The following is an 18,860-nucleotide window of genomic DNA, read 5'->3' as shown; positions in this document are numbered from 1 at the left end:
AAAGACTCAGTCTATTCTTTGAAGGTGTCATTCTCCCTGGTTCAAACATTGAAGGTGGCCACACCACAGTGACTGTTTGGAGAAATGTTCTGCAATTCCTTTCAAGGAGTGTGCATGAATAATCTTATATTAACATGGGGTTCAGTACAGGATGGGTTTCCCTGGTGGCTCAGACGGTAAAGAATCTGCCTGCAATGCAGGAGACCTGGGTTCGATCACTGGATTGGGAAGATTCCCTGGAGAAGAGAATGGCAACCCATTCCAGGATTCTTGCCAGGAGAATTCCTTGGACAGGGAAGCCTGGTGGGCTATAGTCCATGGAGTCACAAAGAGTCAGACACAACTGAGTGACTAACATTTTCAATATAGGATAATGGTTAAGAAGAGAGGGCTGCAAGGAAGAGAGTGTGTATGTATAGGGGGGCCACCCCTTGGAAGCCATGTGATTCAGAGCAGTTTTTAAAAAACTCTGTAAACCTCAATACCCTCATCCTAAAGTATACCAAGTAATACTTCTCTCATAGAGTAGTTGTGAGGCTTGACCAGGAAAATGTCCACAAAGTACTTACGAGAGTGACTGGCACAAAGGAAACTCAATATATGGTTGAGAAGACTGAGCAAAGCAACCAGAAAGTCAGGGCTGTGCTGGGTGATCTGTGCTCAATCCCTTCCCAACACGCCAGATGCCTCACTTCTAACGTTTACAGGTTTATACTGATGTGTCTCTTTCTGGAAGTGTGACGCACAGGGAATTCTGTTACTTAGAGTCATGGATCATGATCTCGGCTCAGTCGATCACTGCCAGTTCTGAGTCGAGGATTCAGAAAGTAGGCATGGGTAGGGCCACTGTAGCTCGGCTCTCCAAAGGTGTTCGCCAAATCATGATCCCTTTGGTAACAATAAAACACGGGTCCGAGACTCCAGCACACATGTTCTTTGTCCTAGACGCCAGAACTCTTAAGCTTTGCCAAGCCAAGCAGGGAAACTTTCAGAAAGAGACCCTCTGTGGAAAAATCTCTGCTTCAAGCATTTGAACTGTAAGGCAGTTGCCAGCAGTCATTGACTGGTTTAAAAATCCGAAGGTGACTGGAGGGGTGGGTGTGGAGAGAGGATCAACGGGGTAGGAAAAAGTTGAGGGAAGGAAGGAGTGAATATGTCAACTCTGGTAACTGAAAATTGCAAATTACTTAGATCAGCAGAAATCAGGAATGCTCAGTGAGTTATACTGCAGTTGACAACCAATCATGCATTAGATAATGTTTAGCATATCATAAAATATTATGGTCACATAATCAGACATATATATTCAAATAGAATTCTAGAGACATACTTGATTCATTTCCCCTCACATCTCCATCATGCAAATGCTTTGTCTGCTTCCCATACCCCTACACCTAATTTCATAAGCCATTAAGATTTTGGAAGGGTCTGAAGCCCCACCCCATTTGCTGCTCCAATTAGACTGAAAGGCAGACCAGCATCACACCACGCAGATCCCTGGAGAGAAGCAGAGGCCACAGGCTCAGGCAGGCACACTCTACCATCCACAGCAACCAACCAGACAATGAGTTCTGTAAGTTGGATCTCCTTGGTTCATATATGTGACAAACTACGTTTTTCAAATCATGTACACAGACAGGGCAAGGAGCATTCTAAATCAGTCACGTGCCAGAAGTCACAAGCCAAATAATGGCAAGAGTAAGAGAAAAAAGCAAGAAGCAGCCCATCATCTACTTCCTAATGTCCCTGCCCCAGAGCAGAAGTGCTGTTCTAATATGCAATTCAGTAACTTTGGAGGTAAGCTCAATGACACTCAAGATCCAGCCATCTCCAGGGAAAAATCAGACAGAAAGATAATAAGAGCTATTTATTACAAGCCAAAAGAATCATCACTAAGACAAGGCTTCATTTTCTAGCATCTCATTTCATTCCTAAATTAAAAATAAATTCTCTCACCTTAGAGAATATGGTATAGCCAAAAACACTTAAGCTCCAGAGTTAACACAAACTTGGCTTCAAATCTCATTACTACTACTGGATATACAGTATTATCCTCTTAGCTCAGTTTATCTATTTGTAAAAAGGAAGATGATGAGATGTATACTAAAAGGTTCTTGTCGAAGTTAAAAAATGAATGTGGAATTATAAAATCTGATACCCACAAAGAACTTCCTTCCATTCCTGGAAATTAAAGAAGCTTTAAATTAGTGTTGCCTAGAGCACTGAAATGGAGAAAGGATATTTTTCATGACCAAACAGTGGCACCCCAAGATGGTAGAAAACAGGTCCCCACATGGGCTACTTCTTGCCTTCTTTGCTGTCTCTGTCCCACTCTGACTTCTCAAACTAAAGATGCAAACACGTAAAAAATGTAGCTATGAAGTTTCTCCCATGTTGAGAAAACCAGACACACAACTCCAGTACTCAAAAACCACTGAGCACATCTAGCCTGTGAAGATAGGCAACAGGAAGCTCAAGATTTCAAGGGTGACCCTCTATGAGCATCAAGGGCGACCCTCTATGAGCACAAAAGGCCATTTGCAGGAGAGGGGCAGAGAGGTCAGCCTTGTTTGCAGGATGTTGTCTGTAAGTTATTCAACTGGAAAGTCCACACTCATGGTGAGGTTCAACTTGGAAAAAGTCACTTATTCACATGCCTGGGCCCAAGCATTTAAAAGGCTGATAATTCACTGCAATGCGGGGTGGGATGGTACCCTTCAAAAATATTTTTCTGCAGAGTTCTGTAGAAGCTTTCTATACACCACGGAAAATCAGAGGGAATATAAATATCACATCGCCTGCAAACATAGTAATTTGACTGGGTTGGGGACTTTTTTGCCCACTTTTCTTACTAAAAGTTGGCAAAGTGAAAATAGCGACAAATTAGAAGTTCAGAAATTTAACTCCAGTTCCATTTCTACTGTGTACTAGTTGTATGATGCTGAATAAGTCATCCCTAACTGTTAACCCTTTGATGAAGGGACTAGAATAGACTATGGGTCTGAAGACCACTCCTGTGAGAAACACCGAAAGTGCTTGTCCTATCTGAGTGGTCATTAGGGGCAGGGCCTAGGTATCTTCACTGTTAATGAACACTTGGGATTTTGTTTGTTTTCTTGTTTAATTTTTATTATTTTTTATTTTGCTCATTGGAAGATAATTGCTTTACAATGTTGCTGTACAATTGCTGTACAATTGTACAACAATGTGAACTAGCTGTAAGTTTACATATATCCCCTCCCTCTTACGCCTCCCTCCCACTGTAGTTGATAATCACTGGATGAGATGATTCCTCGAGGGTATCTCAGGACAGGGACACTGTCATATTCTAAATGGTTTTGTTCTAGTGAAAGTGCTGGTTCATTTGTAAATCAGTTTACACTTTATGGACATACGGAATCCTTCGTTCTCCTTTGCTTCTCCTAACCAAAGAACCCAGTTTTTTCCCTCACTCATAGCTAACCATGGGGTCGCAAAGAGTTGGACATGACTGAGCGACTTCACTTTCTATAGCTAACCAGCCAAGGCTAAGATACAACATCCTGTCCAACCTTCATTTTCAAGTGAGCCAACTAATAATCAGCATCCTTGACTCCCAGGTCACTGCCTTGTCCATGAGATCTTGTAGCTGTTTCCTCTGTTGTTTCCCTAGCCTGACAATGAGGCCTTCAGTTTTGATTCCAGAACCCTGAGTCTCTTCTACTTCCTGCCACAGCTGAGATTTCTCTAGAAATCTCTCATTCACCTATTTGCTCTGGTTTACTTGGCAAGTTAGAGCTGGGAGGGTCACTGAATAAGGAGATTTGCTGCCAGACAGTGTGTAAAAATAAAACTAGTCAGAGCTGGAGGAGAATGACGGAGGTAACAAAACACCGGTGAAATGAGTGGTTCATCACAGGGGAAGTTACCTAAACACTCAGTGACTGGACCCCTCATTCAGCCCCTGACCGTCAGAGGCTGTGATCCTCAAAGAGAGAAATGAAGACATGTACTAAGTCTTTCATAAAAACAAATGTATTCAATTTACAGCAGTATTCTTTATTCACAGATGTATTCTTTCTACTTTCTGGTGTTAAAGGTATTTTAACCTTTTTTAAAGGGTGGCAACAATTAATTTTGCAACTCTATTTGATTGAAAAAAAAAGACATTTAAAACTTTATGCTGATTCCCCAACTCTTGCTTTGGTTTGATTTTTCTTTAAATTTCTGTTGACCTCAAGTGGCTCAAAATCTCCTAGGGACATGGGCACTTTTCCTCAGCAGAGGTCTGTGGTCTTTCATGTACAAAGTATCTGAAAGGGGCACCCCCATCAGAAGCCTGGGGGCAGTTGTGCAAAGTACATTTTAAACTGTCAGTTTCCAGTGGAACCTCTTCATTGGAAAAGGGAGAAGTTTTCTCTACTTTAGCCCATTCACAAAGAGAGATTTTGGGGGCACACTGATTTTTTTCAAAGGGAGCCGTATGGAGTTTACGTTTTTTTGGTTAAGTGGTGGGAAAGATAATTATATTCTTATTTCGAACGTGAAGATAGAAACAGGAAGTGTGCACTTGGGTATGTGAGTTACCCTTTCTAGGTCAGAACCTGTCTTTCTGCTTGGTGAGTCTTAGTTCACGGCATTCATTTGCTGCTACTGTCTACTTTAAGGTGCGATTTCCTTAGATTTTAATACACTTACCTGGTGACCTGAAAAAAGAATCCTCTTAAAAGTTCCTATTTTGGGGTCCCCTTTCATATATTCTCCCAGATTCTCAATAGCTGTTAGAGCACTTCCGATGGACGAGTGTGAGCAGTGGGTTAGACTTCACACATGAGGGGCTCTGAAAGGGAGGGAACATTTATACCCATGGCAATGTACTTGGCTGGGATTCTCTGTTCCCTTTGCTATTTCTGCAGATATTTATGCTTAAAAAGACATTTCTCCCACCCCTGCAGCACAGCCAAACTTCTCCTCTGGCTGGATCGAGTCACCATTGGAAAACAACAACAACAAAAAAACGTCTCTTTGCTTAAGAAAAGCAGATGAGCTGGGGCAGAAAATAAAGGAACAAACAAGATGAGTGCCCTGGAGCCATTTTACAAAGGTAGAGGTTCATAAAGGTTTATAAAACTGACTTGAAAGTTGAAAAGTTAAAACTGACTTAACATCAGGCAAAACATCATTTCCAATCTCTGTCTTTGTTTGGGTGAATAGGGATATATGTTTGACATTTTTGCCCCAAATCTGCCCTTCAGTTTATCTGGGAGAAAAGATTTATCATCTTTTCTTTCAGTTTTTCAGTCCTTCATTAAGCCTTTCCAACCACAGAGTAGAGAACTTAAGACCTATGGAAGATAGCAGCAAAGATTTCTTATCCTTCCCGGAGGCCAAAGTCCCCTGGCTGCCTGTTCCCTGGGAGCAGCTGCAGGACTCCTGTGCTCCGCCTGGGTCTGTGTTTAGGCCTCTGGCTTGCTTACACAAAGGAATTCCAACTAGGATTTCAAGGGAAGCCTGGCTCCCACTCTCCTACAGCCCCCAGCAGGCGGGTTCTGCAAAAAGATATTCCTATACTCAGTATTCTTACAGTATATCTATAGAAGTATCTGCTTGAATTATAAGATTTGATGCTCACCTTTAAAAATGACTATTACTAACAATTTAAAGGAACTTTTACAGTGGAAAACTCAAATTCTATGGGGAAGAGTGATTCTAATAGGCAGTATATCCTTCTTCCTCAAGATTGCATTCATGTGTGGATGCAAGGAGATTCTTTCTCTTTTTGTTTTTTCTTTCTCAAAATACATGCATTGAATGTGTGAGTGTCGAGCACTTGCCTTGCCTCTGAGGGTACACAGTTAAGATTCAGTCACAGCCTTCACAGGGTCACAAACAGTTGGACACGATTGGGCATGCATGCATTACAAAATCTTCACAGTGATGGGGTTTGAGTCTTTCAAAACACAAAATGGATACTGAGTGAAGAATTCCGTCACCAGAAAGGAAACACCAAATACCTTCAAGACGCAAAATAACCAGGGACTTCAAAAAAGCCTAAGGATTCAAGAATCAGAGTTTGAGTAACAGGATTGGTCTTTAGGCTCTTCCCTCCAGCGTTCTGAAACTTCAGAGTGCCTTCTAAGCAGAAGATGAAAATATTATTATAAAGTCCATTTAAATAAACCTCCTATATGAAAAAGTTACCTCTCTCCAATTTGTTGAAATAAGAGAGTCATAATATTTATTTCATCAAGGGGGTGTGAAGCTTAGTTGGGATTAATTTACTTCATTACTCCTTCCAGGGCACTTAAAAATTTATATAATCCCATATGTGGTTTGTATGAACAGACTACATGAGGATCTGATGAGAAATAGTATGAATATTTCATCAAGTTTTTTCATCATTCTTTCAAGTATAACCACCCTCCTTCTAACTTGTCCAGTCCCTTGTTACAAGGCACCTGGTTACTAAAGAGCTGCCCCAAAGGAGTCCTTAGCCAACCATTCTGGGTGCCGCTGCCTCATTCATGGTTTTCCTTTCTTGTAGCCGCCGCCACCTCCTCTATGCTCACCGATGCGTGATGCTGGTACAGCATGTACTCTTTAGATGTTTATCTGTGAACAACTACAGGACATCCACTTACACTTTGAATCTCTAGCATCTTACACACAAATTGGCAGACAAGAGGTGATTAAATAAAGGTGTATCAAATGAATGTGTGACCCAAACCCTCTGCTCTTGTTAAAAGGCAAACCTCAGCCCGGATCTTCTGAACACGTGACCTGTCGTTCTGTTTCTCTTCTTTTGCCGTTTGACTTCCCTCCCACATCTTCCCCTTCCTTTTTCACTCACCTAATTTGATCTATTTAAGGCAGAGATTTTCAACCTTGGCTGCACAGTAGAAGCACTGGAGGGAGTGTTATAAATAAAATGAACACCAACTCTTGGCCCCATCAGCAGAGATTTTGATTTACTTGGTTGGGGTGCAGCCCTGGCGTTGGTATTTTGTAAATGTTCCTGTGGTGAGTGGGAGGTGCAGCCAGGGCTTGAGAAATGATGATTTAAAGTGATACTCAAGTCCCACCTTCTCCTGAAAAGACGAATGTGCCTCCGAGGAGTTCACCTTCCTCTGGCTTCAAAGCAGTTATCGTTTTTAACCACTTATTAGATCACAAATCAAACACTGCCTGTTACAGGACCTCAGTGAGAGTCTGCTTTTTAACTCACTTACTGCATTTTGGTTCATCTCCTGTACTAGACTGGAAGAACCCTGAAGGCAGGAACTGTGTCTTCTACTTCTTTGCATCCCCACGCCATGCATATAGTGGACCAAAACATATTTTTGAGCATTAAAAAGAAAAAGAAAAAAAAAAAACAAAAAAAAACACCTAATAGAGACCATTTTAACTCTAAGGATGTCTTTGGTAAGAATAAAAATGCTGCAAAAAGGGTGGGGCAAGACTGAAGGAGAGGAGGGAAAGAGTAAATAAAAGTCAAATGGAAAAAAAGCTAAATTAGTCCAAAAGAAAATGTTTCCCAGCTTCTTAAAAGGGTTTTTTTTTTTTTTTTTTGCAACCCTGAAGCAGAATAAACAAGAGAATTAACTTGGCTTGTGCCCTGATAAGGAGATTTCTTTCCTGGTTATATAATTTTACAAAGTTTCCAGGGTGTAAAGAAAATAATCACCCACGGCGGACTCCTTGCCTTGGACTATACAATTCAACTTTCAGGTTAATCGGCTCGCGGATCTGCTCAGCTTGACCTGACCCCCTTCCAGCTCTGTGGTCTCAGACTAAGCCTCACATTCAAGAGCCCTGTTGTAGAGCTCAGTGTCATAGAAAGGGGATAAAACATAATCCTTATTCTATAACCTTGATCCTTTGGTCTAGTGGCCTCTACCTGTGCATTAAAAAAAAAAAAAAAAAAAAGGTATCCTGGCATCCTCCCCAAGTAGCTGGTGCTCCATGGGTCTGCCCACACTAGAATGATCCGGGCAAATTCTCCTACTAAATTGAGTTAGAAGGAAATATTTTGTGCAATTACCTTAAAAGGTAGCTTTCAAATCTTATTTTATGCCCATATCCCAGAAAAAGTTTGGCTTGCATATGGCTTTTCTACTTGATCAGGAAGTCAGATCACAGGAAAGGTTCAGTGAATCACTAGGTACACCCTTTGCTAAGGCAAGATAAGGTCATCAAACAGAGACATGTTTTCAATACCAACATTTATCCTGGTTGTTAGGCCACACATTTAACAACTGGTCCCAAAAGTCACATACATTTCTATAAATTAATGAAATGTACATTCTTTTGCTTGGGTTGGCCATTTTAACACTGGTCATATTTTACTTTAATTTCCGATTATTGTGTGCAAACATGATTCAAAAACATTTAAATCCACTCGATGGATTAGTAATGATGGTAACAAATTGTCCTTTGTAGATTAAGATAACGCTGCTGACCTATCTAATAGGATAGGAGTTGATAGACTGTCACTGATCTATCCCTGCTTTGCTTTCTGTTCTTCTTGTGACTAGTGGCCTGCATTTGACCTTATGAGCCAAGAACCAAGAGCCACCCAAACCCTCCACTCACCAAATAACAGTAGCCTGCTAGCTACTTTCTGTTGACACTGACAAAATAGAAATGACTAGTTAATTTACTAAAACAAAAGGAAAAGAAAAATGTGGCTCTGACTTCTTTATTTACTAATAAATGCTAAGTAGAATTACTAAAACTGGGATCTGGGAACCTGGAATCCATGGTACCCTATATAATAAACTGAATCAAAAAATCTGTGTGTACCATCTAAAATCAAGAACAGAGATAAACTGCAAGTTTTGAAGGCATAAAGTTAAGGATCCATGAAAATGAAAGCACACAAGCAATTTTGCTTTCTCAAATTAGAGTTTAGGTAGTAATGCTTGACAATCCTTAATGGTATCCCTGATGGCTGTAAACAGGGTTTATTTAACATGATTTATAACTTAAGGTACAAACCAAAGGTTATTGGGTTCTACTGGAACATTTTTTAACATGTTCCACTGAAAGAGAAGTAATGGATTTAGAACCCAGAATACTTAAGTCATCAGGGAAAAGTTATCACTGAGGTAATGCACAGGCCAGGGCCTGAACACTCAAGAATGTTCCCTTCAGTGAAAACAAGCAGCTCTATCTTCTCAGAACATGGCCGACTCAATCATCGAGCTGGAATGTTATTTACACAGTCCCGAGCAAACTAAGAAGAAGTCTCTGGTCTATAACCAAGGGCACTCAGAAAGTCATGTCTGCAACAGGCAAAGACTCATGTCTGTTTTTGATGATTCCTGATTCCTTGAAAAACAGCCAGTTTACTTAATGCAGGTAAAGGGAAACAACTCCCTTCCCACCACCTTCTCCAGAAAGGACCACCATCATGATACTTCATGCCTCTTTCATTAATAACTTGGATTTGTTATATGTTTACCAAGATGGGCAAGTCTGGGTTCTGAATTCTGCCCCATCCAACAAAACAGGATAATCCCCCTGTCTTCTTTCTCCCACTTGTAGGAGAGGTCAAGATGGAGCCTGGTCCACATAGCAGGATAAAGTTGAGGTTAGATATCAGGAAAAATAAACTTCCTAATTATGAAACTTTTCATGGAAGGGGTCAGACTGTGGTGTTCCTTTCTTTGGAGTGGGAGGGGAAATTAAGAAAGATGTAAAAAGTAACCTTTCTGGATACAGGTGGGGAATTGAGTTCAGGATAGACAGCATTAATAGAGTTCTGAGAGAGTCATTATCCTTTTGGATAATTTCTGGCATCATTCAGTACTTTAACCTACTGGTTTATGAGTTAATGCAAAAGTACCCAGGATCTGGAGAAGAGTGTATTCACTTGGCAGAGTCTGTGTGGCCTAAGGATTTCAAAACATCCTAACCTCAAGAAAAAGCATCATCATTATTTAATTTATACACAAATAATCTAGCCCTTAACAAATATTAGCTAAGAGAAATGATCATTTATTCACCCTTTAGAGGTACAGTGTTGGAGATCCCTTAGGGGTGGAAACCTTGGTCACTCACCAAGCTATTGGCAAAAATCAGGGGGCAATGCTCTATTTTTTGTATTTTTTTCCTTGTGTGTGACTTATCTTCCCAGTTTACTAGAACTGCTATTGAGGTAGGCAGGGAGACTGGTTTCTTTACCCACTCTCTGACAGTGTTGGCCCAGGACAGACAGCATGGCCGATGCTTTCAGAAGATGAACACCCAGACTGCTGGTACATCTTGTTCCCTGACCTTGACAGTCAGAGAACATTGTCCAAGCACTCACCTGTCTTCTCTCTGAACCAAGGTACTGGAGAATCAGCCGGGTGTTCACACTGTGACTCCAGGTGTTTCCTAGTGCAGCTGTCAAACAGCTAGATCCAGAAGTGCCTGAAACGAAATAGAACGAAAGCATGCTTATGGACACCCAGTCTCATCATGGTCTTAAGCAAAAGTCCAGTCACTGTTCATTGCTCAGACGGTATTTGGGAGCCCAGGTAACTCTACAAAAGTTGATGAAGGAAAGAAGGAAGCAAGGGCTTAGGAATATGAGACTAAAAAGAAAAACCAGCATGGGTTTCCTTCAGCCTCAGTGAAAGTAACCACCATTGGGCTCAGAGATAACAGAGTTATATATCAATAAGAGGTTACAGTACAAGGCAGGTTGGAGCCATCGCTAATAATAAATCAAGCTACTCAACATCCATGGCAGAAAGGCATAACTCGACTACACAGAATAAGAGCCAGTTATGAAATAGTCTTAGTTTAGTAAAGTTGTAAGACTTTTCCAGCTTGATAAGACTCTTAATTCAATTTTCCTTATCAATATAGAAATGGTGGCATATGTATATAAAATTTCTATGCCTTTTCATGGAGAAGGCAATGGCACCCCACTCCAGTACTCTTGCCTGGAAAATCCCATGGACAGAGGAGCCTGGTAGGCTGCAGACCATGGGGTCGCAAAGAGTCGGACATGACTGAGCGATTTCACTTTCACTTTTCCCTTTCATGCATTGGAGAAGGAAATGGCAACCCACTCCACTGTTCTTGCCTGGAGAATCCCAGGGACGGGGGAGCCTGGTGGGCTGCTGTCTATGGGGTTGCACAGAACCGGACACGACTGAAGCGACTTAGCAGCAGCAGCAGCATGCCTTTTCAACCTGAACATACATGAACCCAGAAGAGGAATCTGGAAGATCTCATCATTTCATATCTAATCTGTATTAGACATTCTTATCCCAAGAGAAACATTCTTTTACCTTCTAAGACTTTCCTATAAGGGGGAGGATCTGAAGTAAACTTTATCTGACTTTCTAGTCTATACTAAGTTACATTTCAGCTACCCTCTGACATCTCCAGAGCATCACTGATCTTGCTTAACATAACCAGAAGGAACCCATTCCTGCACTTCTCCCTTCTTCTGTGTTAGCGGCAGGCTTACAAGTCCCATCACTTAGAAGTCAGCGCTGACTCTCATCTGGAGCACATTCTGAGGTCTCCTCCAAGCTCCTGTGTTCACTTTGGCCCTGGGCCATGAAATGAGTCTTAGCCTGAGGGGGCATGGTGGACTTGTAGTTTGCCTTGTGTACTCAAAATTCTATCTCTTTCCAATGAGAAGACCAAGTACCAAAAGGCTGAAGTCCACTGAATCAGCTAAAACAAAATGAGGCCTTGAATGTCTCGTTTGTTGCCTGCTCATGGCATCATCTCATGTTCACCCTCTGTGTGAAATAGGTATTGGTCCTCTTTTCTGGGTCACCATCTTTCAGGGTGCTCTCCCAACTCTGCATGGTCTTAAGCTTGTTGTTGTTCAGTCACTCAGTCATGTTCAACTCTTTGCAACTCCATGGACTACAGCATGCCAGATTTCCCTGTCTTTCACTATACTTGGAGTTTGCTCAAACTCATGTCTATTGAGTCGGTGATGCCATCCAACCATCTCTTCCTCTGTTTCCCCCTTCTCCTCCTACCCTCAATCTTTCCCGGCATCAAGGTCTTTTCCAATGAGTTGGCTCTTCGCATCAGGTGGCCAAAGTATTGAAGCTTCAGCATCCGTCCTTCCAATGAATATTCAGTGTTGATTTCCTTAAGGATTGATTGATTTGAACTCCTTGCTGTCCAAGGGATTCTCAAGAGTCTTCTCCAGCACCACAGTTTGAAAGCATCAATTCCTCAGGCACTCAACCTTCTTTTATGGTCCAACTTTCACATCCAAACATGACTACTGGAAAAACCATAGCTTTGACTACATGGACCTTTGTCGGCAAAGTGATGTCTCCACTTTTTAATACACTCTCTAGGTTTGTCATAGCTTTTCTTCCAAAGAGCAAGCATCTTTTAATTTCATGGCTGCTGTCACCATCCATAGTGATTCTGAAGCACAAGAAAAGAAAATCTGTCAGTTTCCACTTTTTCTCCATCTATTTGCCATGAAGCAATGGGACCAGACACCACAAGTTTAGAGTTTTAAATGTTGAGTTTTAAGCCAGCTTTCCCACTCTCCTCTTTCACCCTCATCAAGAGGCTGTTTAGTTCCTTTTCACTTTCTGCCATTAGAGTGGTATTATGTGCATATCTGAGGTTGTTGATATTTCTCTTGGCAATCTTGATTCCAGCTTGGGACTCAACCAGTCCAGCATTTCACATGATGTACTCTGCATAGAAGTTAAACAAGCAGGGTGACAATATACAGCCTTGACGTATTCCTTTCCCAATTTTTTTTTGTGTGTGTGTGTTTTAAAAAAATGTTCATTTGCACATTTACTGACCATGTTGATCCTAACCCTGTGCTTAGGGAAAATCCCTGTGATGGAAGCCCTGGTTTCCACAGGGAATCAGGCCCACACCTGGACAGAAGAATGGTAATAAACAGGATCACAAACCCCATCAGGGATGCGAGCACTTGGTGAGAGTGCTTGGTCAGGAGGCAGCACCAGTGGATTCCCAGCCATGGCTGGAAACCATTGTTCCATGTCCAGTTCTAGCTGGTGCTTCTTGACCTGCATATAGGTTTCTCAGGAGACAGGTAAGGTGGTCTGATACTCCCATCTCTTTAAGAATTTTCCAGTTTGTTGTGATCCACACAGTCAAAGGCTTTAGCGTAGTCAATGAGGCAGAAATAGACATTTTTCTGGAATTCTCTTGCTTTTTCTATGGTCCAATGGATGTTGGCAATTTGATCTCTGGTTCCTCTGCCTTTTATAAATCCAGCTTGTACACCTGGAAGTTCTTGGTTCATGTATTGGTAAAGTCTAGCTTGAAGGATTTTGAGCATTACTTTGTTAATGTGTGAAATGAGCTCAATTTTGTGGTAGTTTGAACATTCTTTGGCATTACCTTTCTTTGGGATTGGAATGAAAACTCACCTTTTCTAGTCCTGTGGCCATTGCTGAGTTTTCCAAATTTGCTGACATATTGAATGCAGCACTTTAACAGCATCATCTTTTAGGATTTGAAATAGCTCAGCTGGATTGCCATCACCTTCACTCTGTTCATGGTGATGTTTCCTAAGGCCCACTTGACTTTGTACTCCAGGATGTCTGGCTCTAGGTGAGTGATCACACCATCGTGGTTATCTGGTCATGAAGATCTTTTTTTGTACAGTTCTTCTGTGTATTCTTGCCACCTCTTTCTTAATCTCTTTTGCTTCTGTTAGGTCTTTGCTGTTCTTGTCCTTTATTGTGCCCATCCTTGCATTAATGTTCCCTTGGTATCTCCAATTTTCTTGAAGCGATCTCTAGTTTTTCCCATTCTATTGTTTTCCTCTATTTCTTTGCACTGTTCACTTAAGAAGGCTTTCTTCTCTCTCCTTCCTATTCTCTAGAACTCTGTATTCAGTTGGGTGTATCTTTCCCTTTCTCCCTTGCCTTTTTCTTCTCTTTTCTCAGCTAGTTGTAAGGCCTCCTCAGACAACCACTTTGCCTTCTTGCATTTCTTTTTCTTTGGGATGGTTTTGGTCACCGCCTCCTATGCAATGTAACAAACCTCACCTATAGTTCTTCAGACACTCTGTCTACCAGATCTAATCCCTTTAATCTATTCCTCACCTCCACTGCATATTCATAGGGGATTTGATAACTCCTGGACTCAAATACAGCAACAGATAAACGTGGTTCAGTGGTTCTAGGCTGGAAATGATTCTGTGGGCAATATCGAGGTGTGAGTGCTATAGTGTCCAGAGGGTAGAGGTCAGGGATGCTGCTAAACACCTTGTGATGCACAGGCCAGTCCACACAACAAATTATCCAGCCCCAGATACAACAGAGCCGGTGGTGAGAAGCCATGGGTTAAAAAAAAACACATATATTTTTCTCTGGTTCAAGCAGATATGGGAATTGGATATCATCCACATTAGGGCCTCAACAAGCCTGGGGTTTCAGACTGAGGGAGATTTTAGTGAAGGAGAGAATAAAATTTAGGGTGACCTTGGTTCATCATATATACAATTCAAAACACAAATGAATTAATTTGAAAACAAATAATCTGGACTGTGCTGATCTGACCACACTGCTAACTTCAGAACTAGGTGTTCTGAATGCTTTGTCATCTGCATCTGCATCTCTCTGGCCCCATTTCTCTGGGTGGATGGTCCTGTAACCTTCTGACTTCTCTGTCTCCATCCTCCTTGAACTCTTGTCAGCATTTGATAAAGCTTCCTCCAGCATCCAATATACTAGCCTCTTTGCTTCTCCTTGTATCAATCATGTTGAGTATTCCTTTTCCTTCTCTGCTTTTCCTCTCTCTCTCTCCTTAGTTGTGGGTGGATCTCGGAGAGCTGGTCATGAACAGTTATTTCCCTAACACCCACATGCCTTCAGTGGCTAGGAAGGTAATGCATATTAATAAACAGACCAAGTGTCTGCATCTTAGCCGGTAGAAAGTCTTCACTACCACAAAGAGATGTACTCTCTCCCGTTTTTCTTGAAATACATGGACCTCTCAGTCCGTCTTTCATTCCCCCATTTTTGATGGAGACACGTTAACAGAGAAGTATTTTCTGCTATAAGAAAGCCAGCACTGCAAGGACAGCAGCCACGGACGTTCCTTTTTCTTGCATTTTTACAAAACAGCTTTGCTGAGACAGCTCACATGTTGTACCATCCACCCATTTACAGTGTACAGTTCAATGGTTTTTACTATATTCAGAGTTGATCAACCGTCACTACAATCAACTTTGGAACATTTTATCACCCCCAGAAGAAACTCCAGATCTCTTAGCCATAAGCCTGCGGCCCTTCCTTCCTGTCTTGAAGCCCTAGGCAATTATTAATCCACTTTCCGTCTAATAGTAAGTGCTAGGAGATGATGGGGAATAGTGGAGATGGTGGTGAATTAGACAACTCACCCACGATTTCAAGGGGACAGTCCCCAACCAGCCCCAGCTGCTATTGTCACATGGCAATAAGAGTTCATGGTTAGCCATATCTTTTGATCTTATTTTAAAAACTAATACTTTAAGTACAATCTTCTGATTGGAAAATGCTGGTTTATTTAAAACAATTTTTAAACATGTTAAATGACCCATTCCTACCAAGCTTGCAATGTCTGCTCCATGCGGGATGTCCTCACTGTTGACGAGAATGACACCCCCAGGGGGAATGACTTCTAAGCCTCTTAGTGTCCCACTTACCTCAGCCCCTGTCCCTCATTTTCAGCGACAAGATCTGCAGGCCTAACATGATGAATTTGGGTACTATAAATTCAGTATCTTCAAATCAAGCTTATACGCTTCCCGTATAAATTTATTCTTCCTTCTTTGGCCTTCTAGTTAATCTGATTTGAAACCTTAGTTCCATTTAAAAAATGTCTCCCTCTCCTGTGCTTCTCAGTTTCAATAAACTGTGAAGTCAGGTTCGTTTCACTGTCAATGTCTCACCTACATCCGTTCATTCTACCCCAACCTAGATCAGAGGCACATTAGCTTTCACCTGGGGATGGCTGCGGTCACCATGCTGCTCTGAGTTTCTCCCTACGAAAACATGCTTTATTCTACTGTTTGATTCAGCTGCCCAGGCACACAGCTAAGCGTGTTGCCCTTCCACTTACGAGCAGCAAGCTCAGAAACTTTTGGCGGCCCCCGAGTTCTTTTGAAGAGTTCTAAATTCCTAAGATTGGCGCTCTTGCAGCTGTGTCCGACCTGCCTCTGCACACGTCTTCCCTCCATTCCACTTCATAAAGACTCTGTCTGCTCCAATGTAATCACTCCTTCCTCGTGTCCCCCACCTCCCATGCCCACGCATCATCTTCAATACTCCTTCTTACACGCCACCTCCCTGGTCATCACAGAAATAATGCCTTCCTCCTTCAAATGCCCATGACACTTTATATTATGCTCTCATGTTGCTGCCATTTTCTATCCTGTGGCATGCTACTTGTGTGCTTTTCTTAGCACCTCTGATGTATATTTTAAGAGGACCAAGTCCAAGTCTGATTTATATGAGTGTGCCTGATTCACAAGGTTGAAGACCCAAAGGATGCTTCAGAAACTGTGGTTAAATAGTCAATAAGTTATTACTATTAAACTTTGGACTATGTTATATATTTGTTTTAGCAGCAGATTTACATTCTTAATCCCATCTTGCTTAAGCCAAAGTTAATAGGTTTACATTTTTCAAGCAAACTCTAGAAGCTTGTGGCTCCGATGCCCACTAAGTGATAGGAAGAACTGAGCCTGAATTTGAAAGTTCACCAAGGAAGAGCTACCTGTGAATACCGAGGAGTTGCTAATGAGTTACGCACTCAAAAAAAAAAAAAAAGTGGTGATACAACTGTAGATGTTGACCAGGTCCAAAAGCTGTTTACAGGGGTCAGAGCCATAAACGGCAGTAGTGCCTATTTAAAGAATTCCATGTCCCTAAATGAATGAAAACAGAATTTTAGAAAAGGACCCACATGCTTGGCTGCTTGTCAGACAGGTAAGCTTGGGTCCTTAACCCAGGGCCATGAGCATCAATAACCAGAGACAATTTTCCAATGGAAACCTGGAGTGGGCAAGCTTAGGGAGCTATATCTTCAGAAGTGTTTACAAATGCTAAGCCACCACAAGAGTGATAACAGCAGGACCTTAGATGATAAGGAAATGGGAAATGTTAAACGTTAAACGGTTGATAAGAAAAAACAATATTTTAAAAGTATAATACTATAAACTAGGCACTAGGTAAGCCCTTTAAATAAGGAGGGCTTATACCCTGTTTGAGCTTTGTATCTTAGGTACATCTTTTTTGATCCTGAAAACCACCTTATGAGGTAGGTAATATCATCATCCCTATCAACAGACCAAGGCTGTAAGAGATAAGTAATTCTCCCAAGGTCACATGTTCGTTAATGATAGAACCAGTGTTCAAAACTAGGCCGAGTCTTTTTTTTGGTGTATAGTTGATTCATAATGTTGTATTGGTTTCCAGTGTACAGCAAAGTGATTCAGATTATATATATCTTTTCCAGATTCTTTTCCTTTACCAAAGTGTTATTTGCTTAGTCATGTTCAACTCTTTGCAACCCTATGGACTATAGTCCACCAGGCTCCTCTGTCCATGGGATTTTCCAGGCAAGAATACTGGAGTGGGGTGCCTTCTCCGTTTTTCCCTTACAGGTTATCACAAAATATTGAGTTGAGTTCCCTGTGTTATACACATAGGTCCTTGTTGGTAATTTCTTTTACATATAGTAGCAGGTATATGACTGGGTCTTAATCACTATTCCAATTAGCCTTCTCTAGGCTCATTATGCCGGAGAAGGCAATGGCACCCCACTCCGGTACTCTTGCCTGGAGAGTCCCATGGACGGAGGAGCCTGGTGGGCTGCAGTCTATGGGGTCACTAAGAGTCAGACACGACTGAGCGCCTTCACTTTCACTTTTCACTTTCATGAATTGGAGAAGGAAATGGCAACCCACTCCAGTGTTTTTGCCTGGAGAATCCCAGGGACGGGGGAGCCTGGTGGGAGGCTGTCTATGGGGTCGAATAGAGTCGGACACGACTGAAGCGACTTAGCAGCAGCAGCAGCAGCAGGCTCATTATGCGGAGAAGGCAGTGGCACCCCACTCCAGTACTCTTGCCTGGAAAATCCCATGGACGGAGGAGCCTGGTAGGCTGCAGTCCATGGGGTCGCTAAGAGTCGGACACGACTGAGCGACTTCACTTTCACTTTTCACTTTAATGCATTGGAGGAGGAAATGGCAACCCTCTCCAGTGTTCTTGCCTGGAGAATCCCAGGGATGGGGGAGCCTGCTGGGCTGCCATCTATGGGGTCGCACAGAGTTGGACACGACTGAAGCGACTTAGCAGCAGCAGCAGCAGGCTCATTATGTCAAATAGCTGGCCACTCTGCCAGCCTGGGGCAGGTGGGGTGGTGGTGGCTGGGAAGGGCCTGAAGAGCCCAGAGGCTTATCTCTGGGAAGACACTGATGGAAGTATGTTGTGAGCATCTTATCAACTCATCTGAACTCTGTGCGTCATTCAGGCCCTACACTCGGCTTCCTCTGTTCTGATGTACAGCAATAACCCAGGGCAAGGGGTTTCCAGAAAGACACTACGTGCCCTGGCGTGGCAAGTTATTTAACCTTACTCAACTGGCCCAGCAACTGGATTCAGGCAAATCAGGTGGCCTGAAACTGACCCTCTCTGGTTGGAGGATTAAAAAATCTGGTGAAGACTGAAAAGTTATTTCACTTAATAGGACTCTGGATATGGAAAAACAATTGAAGAGTGGTTACAGGTGGTGGCATGGCTTGAGAAAGGGAAGTGGGGAAGCTATCAGTTACTATAAATTTGTAATTTTATTTTCAACTAGAAAACTCAGTGGTCTCTAATGTCTTTTGACTTTTAAGCATTCCTGTGTGAGGGCTGGCATAGATG

The 18,860-nt window shown here is 42.1% G+C and overlaps 1 protein-coding gene across 6 annotated transcripts in view; it reads right to left on the bottom strand.

The window, feature by feature from the left end:
* Positions 1 to 18,860, bottom strand: part of RAD51B (RAD51 paralog B) — a 618,412-nt gene that overhangs the window by 44,155 nt on the left and 555,397 nt on the right. For 3 of the 6 annotated variants that reach the window (XM_055538417.1, XM_055538415.1, XM_055538420.1), the window contains one exon: positions 10,292 to 10,395. In XM_055538417.1, the coding sequence (XP_055394392.1) occupies positions 10,292 to 10,395 (104 nt within the window). Of the gene's footprint in view, positions 1 to 4,677; positions 4,820 to 10,291; positions 10,396 to 18,860 lie in introns of those variants that run through there. The other 3 variants (XR_008699624.1, XR_008699625.1, XR_008699626.1) reach the window with 2 other exon arrangements.

The sequence above is a fragment of the Bubalus kerabau genome, chromosome 10, assembly GCF_029407905.1.
Source record: "Bubalus kerabau isolate K-KA32 ecotype Philippines breed swamp buffalo chromosome 10, PCC_UOA_SB_1v2, whole genome shotgun sequence".
NCBI lineage: Eukaryota > Metazoa > Chordata > Mammalia > Artiodactyla > Bovidae > Bubalus > Bubalus kerabau.
This window is presented reverse-complemented; position numbering and strand designations above follow the sequence as displayed.